General features: G+C 39.5%; 1 protein-coding gene across 1 annotated transcript in view; it reads right to left on the bottom strand.

Annotated features, from left to right (window-relative positions):
• Positions 1-3,598: 3,598 nt before the first annotated feature.
• si:ch73-70k4.1 overlaps positions 3,599-12,163 on the bottom strand; it is a 10,936-nt gene continuing 2,371 nt past the window's right edge. Inside the window, exons 2-4 of the mRNA XM_041799930.1 lie at positions 7,493-7,640; positions 6,822-7,282; positions 3,599-4,341 (exon numbers count right to left, since the gene is read on the bottom strand). Of these exons, the coding sequence (XP_041655864.1) occupies positions 4,269-4,341; positions 6,822-7,282; positions 7,493-7,640 (682 nt within the window). The 3' untranslated portion in view covers positions 3,599-4,268. The remainder of the gene's footprint in view (positions 4,342-6,821; positions 7,283-7,492; positions 7,641-12,163) is intronic.

Here is a 12,163-nt window from a genome sequence, read left to right as displayed (position 1 = left end):
AAAAGTGGTGAAATTGGATCTGAGAAGTAGCAGAAATGGGTTAGATGTGGCAAAAATTATGTAAGAATGGCAAAAAAATTGCTGATAAAAGGAAAAATGGGAATAACTAGTGGTAAAAGGGAATTAAAATGTCAAAAATGGGTGGAAATCTGGTGAAATGGGAAGAAAAATAAATATTAACTGGCAAAATAGTGCTAACTGAGAAAGAAAAAATAGGCAGATACTGGCAGAAATTGGTCAAACTGACAAAAAGGTCATTTTAGATAGTGAAATGTGGTTAAAACAAGAAAAACTGTGCATAAAAGTGATGAAATTGGTGTTGAATGTTAAATGGGTGTAAGTGTTAAATGGCAAAAATGTGTTAAAATCTGTGGGGGAAAAAATGATAAACTGGTTAAAATCTGGCAAAACTGGTGTAAACTGGCAACAGTGGAATTAAAAAAATATTACCTTTTTTTTTAGGAAATCTGGAGACCCCCTCTCAGTGTCTCATGGCCCCAAAGGGGTCCCGACCCCTAGGTTGAGAACGATTGCTCTAGTTAGTTCATCATGAGAGGCAAAATGTGTTTGGAGTCTGAAGCTGAGAGTGAAAAAGCCAAGCAGTAGCTTGCAGGTCTGTCATGTTATCTTGGGTCTCATGCAGTGTGACGGAGGCAGCTGCCTGCACTTGTGGCTGCACGTCTCAGCACTTTATACCGCCGTATAAATCTACAGCAGGGGTGTCAAACTCAATCACAGCAGGGGCCAGATTCTGAATTCAGGTCTAACCTGAGAGCTGAACAAGGTCAACATTTAAGCATAAAATGCCACCGTCATTTTCAACAGTAAAGAATTATGGGAAAAAAACCCTGACAACTGATGATAAATGATCTTGAGACTTTAAAAATAAAAGTCAAAATGGTAAGTTTAAAGGCTAAAATCTAAGCTAAAAAGTCAAACTTATTGGTTCAAGAGGTCAGAATACAAAATTATAAGACAAAATGATGTTTTTATTAGGCAAATAGAAGAGATCAAATTAGAAATCAGAGTTCTTAAGGTAAAAATAGGAGATAAAAATTTATATAATGAATTTTAAATTTTAAAATTGAATCTATAAGGTCAAAATATGAGACAAAAACGAAGAAAGAATTGAATCTAGAAGGTCAAAATATGAAATAAAAGTCTGAATCATAAGTTTCAAAGGTCAAAATATCAGAAATTTAGAAATAATGAGTTTTAAAGATCAAAACACAAGATAGTCAAATTCATGAGTTTTACAGACAAAAATATGAGTTCAAATTTTATATTGTGACTCTTAAAGTTCAAAATATAAAATAAAATTCTAAATCATGAGCTTAAATGTTCAAAATAAAACTTAAAATTCAAAACTAAACTTTAAAGCTGTGACTATAAAGGGTAAAATGTTAGGTAAAAGTCAAAACCATGAATTGAAAAGGTCAAAATATGAAATAAAAATACAAAATCATAAGTTAACTAAGTTATTGTGAGATGTAAAATTGAAAATATGAGATGAAAACACAAGCTAATTTCTTTTCCCAAATTCCTGACTTTTTATCTCATTTTTTTTTTTACACTTTTTTAAATCATCAAGGTTAAATTTACATTTTTATACTGGAAGAAGTCTGCAGACCTCATACTGGTGGGCCAGTTATAATAACAATATCATACAATCTTGAGGGCCAGGTATGACTGTACCACAGACTGGCTTTGGCCCCCCGGCCTTGACTTTGACACCCCTGATCTACAGACTGCAGCCAACTTTTCAGCTGGATTTATGGAAAAGTCTATCTAGAGTTTTAATTTAGTGAATTAAGCTCCACTGTTGATCCGTTTATGAGACAAAAACTGTTAATAAAAACTTCAATGAGTCATTTTAGCAAAGATTTTTTAATATCAACCACAATAATTAATAAACGATGATAAGAGTTGCAGATTTTTAGGCTGAGGATGACTCAGTTGTTATTTCTGTGCAGCTGTCCAATTACATTCACCCACTCTAATTTGTTTCTGTGAAAGCAGCTCAGTGAGGAGGCTGCGGCCTGCTTTTATTGTGGAAGGGCGGATTGTAATAATAATATTTTGGAGATCCTCTTGACCAGCTGGATCCTGAATCATCAGAGGACAAGTGGACACGATGAAGAAGAGCAACATGCTGGACTTTCAGGATGAAGATGGCAGATTAAAGCCTGACAACAGGGTTCACTGAGGGGAGTCAGAGCCACAGCGTTAAATACAAATATCACAGATATGCATGCACCTCAAGGTATAGAGGTTCTAAACCGGTGGGTTTGGACCCAAAAGTGGGACACAGGTGTTTTCAGTGGGTCATGAATGTGTGCTCTTAAGCCTGATTTACGCTACAGGTCTAGTCTGATTGGCTAAAACTATGACTTGAATGTTTGCCAACTACTTTTTTCTATAATGAAGACGAGACTAAAAGGAACTGAAAATCGATCCTCTGTTGGACGTTCAGAATCCATATTTCTCCACCATGCATTACATGGTTAAACGGTTATATTTGTTTATCAAACTGGCTGGGTTGAGATTCAGTTAAACAAATAACCGATCATTTTTTGTATAAATACAAGCTAGGAATCCCCGTCTATAATGCTCTTTTAAATTGTAATGAACTTCCTGTCACTAGAGGCCGCTGTAGCTTCAGTAAATGGCTGCTGCCTTCCTGTCTGAGCTTTACCACGTCACTTCACTGGACGTAAATGTGACAACCTCAGCGGTAGCTTAGCAGTTACTGGTGGTAGGAACAGCATGGTGTGACAGTTTCTTAAATAGAAAATGGAAATAACTATGAAAACCAAACTTTCTTCTGAGGAAAGGGGGGGGCCAACCGAATCTCACCTAACTCCCCACATAACATCATGAGGGAAAATCTGAGAACGCCTGTATCAGCGAAGCAGCAAAAAAAGAAGCCAATGTGGAAGTGCCAAAAATTGCAATACAGCAAGTTTCCACTTGAGTCTGGCTGCAGGAACACTGGACGTCCCATCTGAACACCTGTTAAGCTGGTTTTTACCCTAGAAATAAACTGGTTTACAGCCTGGTTCAATAACCAAATGTGTCTCATTAGCTAATGTCTTCATGTGCTCTAAATGTACGGGGGCTGAATTTTTTTGTACCACAATAGTTTTGATTGCATTTAGGAAACACCTCACTGCGCACTGATTGGTGCGTCTCATTTGATTGACAGATAGCTCAACAGGCAGAAGCTTTGTTTCTGTCATCCAGAATCTGAGCTAGCTAGCTGACAGGAAGTCAAGCTCAGTGGGCGGGCTGTTAGGTTGGTCCAAAGTTTGGTGGAGGCCACGGTTTAAAAATGGAGGCGGCCAGGATTGGCTTCAAGAGTTGTTTGCGTCAACCTATTGTAAGCAGACGACTGACGTCACACAGGCTTTGTCCATTTCTTTCTACACTCTATGATTTCAGCACACATCTTCTGAAAGGTGGCGGGGGGGGGATTTTTCTGGTTCTTGGGGATTATGGACAGGCCAGGGGCACATATTTTTACCAGAAAAGCCTGAAAAGTGATTTTTGCATATGTGACCTTTAAAACTCTGAAATGATCCATAAATAGCTGCTGTAGTGAATTCAGAGCAGGACATGTTTATTAGGACATTTTACCATCCCACATCAACGTGTATGGCGATACGGATCCTCGATGGCCTCTGCTGCCAGGAAGGGTTTGGGCGGACTGTTGCAGAGCGACGCAGTCAACAAACCCAATGCAGAAGCAGAACCAGGTTTTAGCAGACGTCCATATTTTATTCCACTCATCAGCATCATCAAGCACTCCTGCCCATCCCTAGTGTGTGCACCACCCAGTTACAGAGTAATGATCCTCATTATCAGAGCTGACGATGGCTCAGTAGGTCGAGTCGGCCGTCTTTTATCTAGATGATGGAGGGTTTGAGCCTTTGGTCACATGATGATGTGTTCACTAAACTCCACATTGCTCCGACTGCTGAGTCAGTGACATGAATGTGTATTAACGGTATTAGTTAGTACTGATGTCCACTGTACACAGCAGCCTTCACCATCAGTGGCCTGCTGGTTTAAAGTGTTTTAAGTGGTCAGACGACTGGGCAAGAGCTTCACAAGCTCAGGTCCATTCCCACTTTAATCCTGTGGTAAACACTTAGAGCCTCCTCCTCTTCATCATCATCATCATCCTGCACCATGTTGGCAGCAGGTAGGGGAGGGGGGTTATCTGTGCATCTCATAGCTCCTGGACAGCAGTCAGAGCCCCTCCCCCCTCACCAGGTGACGTCCACGTTCACCTCAGACAGACACTTGGCCAGGTGGCCGTCACAGTCCATCTGTGTGAACCTGCAGAGACGGGAACAAGGAGAGAGACGGACATGCTTTCACAAACCGGCACACACACGGGCTGTTTTCACAGAGAGCCAGGAGGAGTTCATCCCCAGAATAAAGATTCAGAAATCAATAAGGATGCACAAGATTATTGTCCTGATATCAGCAGATATTATCTTTAAAGTTAACTATCAGTGTCCGCTGATATTTGTAGCCGATACATTAACAGTACATGTATGTTAGGTTTGGAAATATAATAAATATAATAAACTGCAGACAAACTCCTGTGCACAGTCTAAACTGCACAAATAAGGTTGTTTGCCACCATGTAATACCAAACATCCATCGGGGGGTCAGGAAGTGGGGGACAGCCATTAGGAATGGATGGGAACAGAAGAAAGTTTGTACTCAGCACCTCTATGTATGTAGAAATATTACAATCACTGCAGTTACTGTGACATTTCTGCATACATAGAGTATGATTATATATGGTGGTGATCAATATCACAAATTGCTCAGTCCTGCAGACTGCCCAGAGTCTAGTGCAGGGATACTCAACATGTGGCTCTGGAGCCATATCATTCCCCCAGAAAACCTTAGAAAAGGGAACCTTTGACCTCAGAAATTAATCACAATAATTAGTTTCTTTCCCAGGCTCATACAGAAGGCTTTAATTGTCAAACTAAATTGTCCCATTTGTGCCATTTTTGCCCTTTGTCACCCATTTAAGCTGCCTTTGCTATTAAATACCATTTTTGTCACTTTTTCCCATTTTTGCCGCTTTTCTCCATTTTTTCACCACTTTTCACCCATTTAAGCTACCATTTGCCATTAAATACCACTTTTATCCCATTTTTGCCGCTTTTCCCCATGTTTTTATCACTTTTCACCCATTTAAGCTACCTTTTGCCATCAAATACCACTTGTTTCCTATGTCTTTGCCCTATTTTGCCACTATTGACTGCTTTTTGCCCATTTTAGTCCCTTTCCTCTCATTATTTTGCCACTTCTTTGCCACTTTTGGACCATTTTTGCCACCTTTTACCTATTTTTATTGCTACTTCAAGCCATTTTTCCACTTTTCACCACTTAGATCGTGGCTCTTGCGAATGTATTTTTCACTAATTTGGCTCTTTGGTTGAGCAGGGTTGAGTAACACTTGTCTAGTGTCATCTGTCTAGATGAAGGGAGTCTAGAGAAGTCTTCATTAAGATGCTATCAACTGAATAAACCATTAATGAACGAGCCAGTGCTACAAAATGACTCTTTATGCTAGCCACGGTAGCTAGCTTCTGTTTGAGTGCCAGTTTCATTTCCTCCATCCTCCATCCTCTTGTTATTTCCTCCACATTTAAAAATCCAAACTGATACCAAAGAAGAGCAACCCTTCTGAGCTGAGCCAAATGATCTGGATCCCGAAAACGAGACAGATTTCCTGTCCCAACAAAGAGACTGGAGGTTGGGATGGACATCAGCTGAGGGGTAAGATCAGAGTTTAATGCGCTAAACCAGAACAAAACTTGACTGAACCAAACCAGACCACTTTGTGGAAATAGACCATACTCAAGTGTTGTGTAAACCACCAGTCCAGGTTTTAAACAGAGGCTTTGTTCATTCTTGTCTGCAGCAGGAGGCCAGAGCAGTACAAGACCAAGGCTGACATGGTAAACTGGCATATGCTCCCATACCTGACCTGACCTGTCAGCTGCCGTTTCTCTGTGACTTTTTAAAACTTTTGCCTGAATATTTCACTACTATTGGAAAAAACTGAGCTTAAAAATTAAGAATGTTTCTATCAGAAAATGGCCTTTTTGGTAGCGTTTCTCTTTGTAAAGTTCGCTACTTACTCCCAAGGGGAGTTCTCCATTGTTGCGTGGCGTCATCTGCACAGGAAGTAAATTTCAGCAAAGCTTTAGCATGCACATATGTGCACAATTCAGACAGCTTCTATGAAACATCAACACTCTGGTTCATTTATTTGTTCCTGCAGGTAGTGGGGAAAAAAAAGGCCTTAATAAACACATCTGGATGTGCAAAATATAGTGACTCTGTCCATCTTGATGAGATGCCATGAAGTCTTGATAAAATACACTTTAAACCCTCATTACTTAAATGTTAACAGTATGCAAAATTGTTGCTGGTTCTTTTATCTAATATTTCTAATATATATAATATTTTGACATGTACAATATTATCACAGTAATACTGTAGGTATCAGTACGAGTAACTTAAAACTACCTCTAATTAAAATGCAGTCTGTCCGATGCTTTAATCTGTTTGAACTATCAATGTTTTATGCCAGATTGTTCCACAGCGAGCATAGAGAAATAAAAGAAAATATGTGGAAATGAAGGGCAGCTGCACAATGAGCCAGTGAGTGGGACTGAAACGCCAACATGCTTCTCCAAAAAAGAGAAATTAGGACACAATTACAGAGATGGAAACGCTGTTTTTTAGGAGAGAAAAGATAGAGCAGAAAGTGGTGCAGATCTTACCCAGCAGGAAACACCAGCAGACACATGGGGCAGCTCTGCAGCACTCCTTCTCCTCCTGCTGCTCCTCCATCCTTTCTCATACTCCCCTGCACCTCCCCCTCTCCATCCTCCATCACTTCTTCTGTATTTCCTGCCTCCTCCTCCATAAAGACCGGGCTGTCAGAGACCCTACGCTGGTTCTGGAGGAGCTGTCTGTCATCTCTCTTCTCCTCTCCTCCTCCAACACTCTCAGTTCTTCTGTTTAAAGTTTTAAGAGACGGTCGGAGATGTTTCCTGCTGTTAGAGGATGCCTCATGCTCAGGTGTGTCTGCTGCAGGCTGGGTTTGAGCTGGGAGGTCCTGATGGGAGGAGCTGACTGCGGGTGGACTTGATGGTGTCCTTGTAGACAGTTCAGGAAAGGGGGGGACCTCTAGGCTGAGACCACACCACCCCTGATCATCTGCCATCGCAGCTGAGGGTCTCTGTGGAGATGTGGACAGAAGAGGTCCAGTTAGCTTCATATCTGATGGTAGGACTAAGACTAGTACTGTCAAACATCAACACTCACCCCACCCAGACAATGTCAGCAAATATTCAGAGGTGCAGAGTACAAAAGAAAGGGGCTTCAGACATTTTAAACAACATTAGGAACATGTTTTAACCCCTACAGCTTTAATAAGAGGCATACATACAGCTGTAGATGGTTCTGGAAGATCAGGGATAAGGTCCAAGGTCTTATTCTGCAGGTAAGGCAGAGCAGACTTCAGTGTTAACGCCCACAGAGCATCCACAGCAGGAAGCTGCTCCCTGTTCCACCACACGTCTGCAGGAACGGCCGACCTGTGGACCAGACAGATGCTGTCAGGAGAAGGATGTTCGACATCAGTAACTGGAGGGGAGGACTCTGACTCAAAATATTAGTAATGAATGAATGAAGGACTTCGTTACAAACTAAAAACCAAGGCAACATAACAAAAATAAACAAAAGTAACACAGTAGGTAGAGACTCATCACTGAACCTTTCTCACTTTTCATCTCCTGAGTCACCATTTTAACAAATTAACACCAGATTAGTCTCTGCTTTCTCACTATTCCCACTCAGTGCTGTTTTATAGCTTGTGTTGTTCCATTGTGACTTCTTGTAATATTCGGTACACAAATATTAATTTACTTTGTGTCTGCCATTCCATCCCATCTACCAGTTCAGCAGGTTTTATATATATATATATATATATATATATATATATTCATAAACTAATAGTATTTATTCATGCAGTTATAGCAAGCAAAGAATTTACAACTAAATTTTAAGTCTTATTCACTTTAATCTATTTTAAGTCTAAAAAATGTGGCGTTCCATTACAAATAATGCTATCTTCTAAGTTATTTATCAGATCCAGGTGTAAATACCTGGAAATTAAAGCTGAAATATTGATGTCAAACCCAAATGTTTCCGTCTACAGCAGAAATAAAGGAAATGGCCTCACCGTTTCAATACTTTTGGAGGGGAGTGTATCTATCATCCATCCATCTGTCTGTCAAAGAGGAAAAAGTCCACAACTATTGGACAAGGGCTGGGCAATTAATCGAAAATGAGACTAAATCGCAACATAGCCTGCTGCAATTTTCCAATTGCAGAGGGTGCATTATTTCTTTGACCTGAAATTTGTATCAAGATACCAGTTTTAAACTGTTTTTTTTGCAGCAGAGATGCTATGCATGACATACCATGCAATCATTCAAGCGCCAATTCTTTTAGAATAGTGTATTAAAAACCTACCTTCATTTTTGTACTTTTTACTTATGAAGAGAATGACAGAAACCCTTCAATGCAACAATTAAGTTCATTTTGCAATACAAGTCCAAACTATCAGAGTTGTTTCTTTTTAAGAAGAAGAATTTTTCAGCCCTTGTTTAGGAATAAAAGAGAGTTAAGGAATAATAGCAATCGCAATATTGAAGAACGTATTCCTCCTGAGTGGGTGTGGCCTCAGCTCATTTAACAGACACGCCCACACCATCCTGGAGCAGATTTTACTGCCTCATTTTTCATGATTTTGAGACTTAATTTTATAAACTTTGAGATGTTTTATCTGACTGAACTTTGACCTGGAGGTTCATAACACAGTGAGCAGTCATACAACAAACCTAAATACAGATTTATTTTCACTTAATAGGGTCTTAAAGAGTTTACTGTACATACTGAGTAACTAAATTTCATCTTTCCTTATTGGCTGGAGAACAGATCTCCAACCAGGTTGCTCATGTAAAGTCAAACTTCTATAATAAAGTTAAATAAATGGCTAAATTGACAGTATGAATTAAACTCATATAGAGTTAAATTTCGCACTTTAAAAGTGTCTATGGTCCACAGTACATGCAGTCAAACTACCTTTAAAGATGTCAAACATTTTGCAATATGACAGAGCAGCAATAACCAACAACAGGTGGTTCTCCTCTGGAAAGAACAAAGCAGTCAACCTTACTGATGCACTAAACGTCCTTTAGGAGCACCTGAAGTCACAGGTGATGACTCCAACTCAGTGGATAGCTTCACACATGATGCAAATGTGTCTCACATCAAAAACAACAACAACTCACAAGAAACATGAGCAAAAAAACCCCGGCAGGGGTCACTGGGCAACAGGAAACATCCAAACACGACTAGACACATTTCAACACTCCGCCCAAGGGCATGATGGGAAATTCTGCCCATTCATCCTCCCAGATTTGAAATGGCAGTGGATGAAGGTTAGATCATTGACTCTTTACAGAGTTGAACTACCGCTGGTGGCTCCAACACTGAAGATTGTTTCACTTAGAATGGAGTTAATATCAACTCTGAATTATTTAACCCTGAGATATCAACACTCATGTGTAGTCAAAGCCAAACTTCTTTTTACTCAGTAACTGGCACCTTTTAAATAAAATGAAGATGAATAAAAATGACTGATGTCAAAATGTACTTAAAAATTACACCAAAAGCAGCTGAATTACGGTCACTCTGGTGAATATTAACTACTTTCCATCCCTGTTTGAGACTGACTTTGTGGACAGAGTCAGAGCAAAAACAGCCACTGTGGAAAAAGGCTCTAAATGAAAAGATAATCTTTCCAACAGGCGTCAAAGCAGGGCATGAACCCACAATCACTGCAGAGGCAGACGTGGACTACAGTCAGGATTAAGACCGTCCAGTTTGTGGCCAACACAGCTCAGCTAAAGCAACAACAATGCAAACATCAGGATAACTACAAGCTCCTTCTGTTCCTGCTCCAATGCTTGTTTTTCTTCTTGTACGTTTCACCAGAGGCATGATGGGAAATAATTGCAACCCAAAGTTGAGACTTCAGAATTAACACAGCCACATGTTCTTGAATCTTTGACATCTTTGTCTTAAATTAATCCATAGAAACTTTAGTTTGTTTGAGAAGCCCCCCACTGTTTGGTTTGTTCTCCCTCTCTGATCAAACGTCGTCTTTACACGCTCTCATCCTACATGTTTCTAAATGTGACATCTCATTAGAAATCTGTTGCATTTTAACACGTTTCTGACGAGTTCATCGAGTCGTTCCAACTGGATTTGATCCTCTGACACCCAGCAGGAGAGAAGGGTGAAGTTTTTAGTTTCCCCTCTTTTAAAATTATTTGGTATGCATTTTTAATCTGTCAATCACATTATTTATGAAACGCCTCTTTGATGTGATGCACAGCGTGCTCCTGTGTCAATTACAAAGCCAGGGAGAGAGGAGCGTGCTGATCCCACCGTGCTGCATACATTAAAAAAGTCAGGGCTAAAATGGTTTTAGAAACAAGAGCAGGAAAATCAGCCGTGTACTGTAAACATGTGATGGATGCATAATGATGATCTGACAACTCTATCTGTGTGTTCTCCTGTAATGAAGGCTCTGTAGGTTTGGTGGATCTGCTGTGATGTAAAGCTACAGTCTCCTGTGTTTTTTCATTCTGAACATCTACCAGCATGCTCCCAACGGATGCTTTCTACCAGGAAATCCTACAAGAAACTCTCAATGAAGTTGTTTCCCAGCCTCACGAGTAAGTTATGAATTCATTTGGATGTTTGTACAGTCCATTAAATCTGCCATGCAGCAGCTTTTACCCTTAATGGCTGATTATTATGTTTTCTGCCCACCGGTGCTGCTTACTTCATGTTTTGAATTCTCCATCTGCTCTCCAAACTTACTAACCATCAGAACACCATTTTGGTTTTATAGATGAATTTAACCCCCCCGATTCAGGCTGCAAGCTACTCACAAGTAGAAGGAAGAAGGCCATCCTTTGTAAGATGCTGAAGGGGACAAACTTCCCATAAACTAAAAATTAATAAATATTTTGGTCCAATTAATATTTTTTTTTCTTCAAAGATGTTAAGATTTTTTTTACTTTTGGCAGTGAGATCGGTCCCAATCACCTAGACCAGGGGTTTTCAAAGTGTGTGAGAGTGAGCCTCCTCTAAGAGAAAATTATTCATTCAGTGGACCCCCACCCACATAAAGATTCAAATAAAAAAAAAAACTTAACCATATTTTCAAACATTTATGTCTAATTTTAAATATTTTCAGCATTTTTATATCTTTGATATTTTGGTCTGCAAATGTTCTTAAACATCGGTCTTTACCAGGTAATCAGTTATTTGGTTTCAGTAATGAATTTATTGCCAATACTACCTGATTATTCTGCTCTGATAATCCTTAAGGCAGCGTTACCCAACCAAAGAGCCAAACTGTTGAAAAATACCTCTGCAAGAGCCACAATCTAAGCGGTGAAGCAAAAACAGCTTAAAGTAGCAATAAGAATAAGTTAAAGATGGCAAAAATGGTCAAAAAGCAGCAAAAAATGGGTGAAAATGAGCAAAAATGGGGATAAAAAGTGAAAAAGGTGGGTGAGAAGTGACAAAAAATTTGAGTAACAGGTGGCAAAAACATGTCAAGAAATTATAAAAAAAATGGGTAAAAGTAGGAAAAAAGTGGTATTTAATGACAAAAGGATGCTTACATGGGCAAAAAAAATTGTGAAAAAGGGCAAAAAATTGAAAAAGTAGCAAAAATAAGTGGCAAAAATAAGCAAACAGTAGGAAAAAAATGGATGAAAAATGTCAAAAAATGGGGGCAAAAAAGTTTCCCTTTTCAAGGTTTTCTGGCGGAATAATATTCAAAATGAAGACACCAAAGAGCCACTAATAATCACAGATCACACATTGAGTATCACTGCCTTAAAGTAACTGTAAGTTTATTCATTTTGCTCCATGCACAGCAGAAGTTAGCAAAGCAACTCACTTTTTTTTTTTTTTTGGTTTTTGTTTCTACGCTTCCCCTGAAGTTCTGTGGCGCCCCCAGGGGTGGTCC

Source organism: Cheilinus undulatus, linkage group 11 (assembly GCF_018320785.1).
Source record: "Cheilinus undulatus linkage group 11, ASM1832078v1, whole genome shotgun sequence".
NCBI lineage: Eukaryota > Metazoa > Chordata > Actinopteri > Labriformes > Labridae > Cheilinus > Cheilinus undulatus.
The sequence above is the reverse complement of the archived record's forward strand: the minus strand, read 5'-3'. Positions and strand labels throughout refer to the sequence as shown.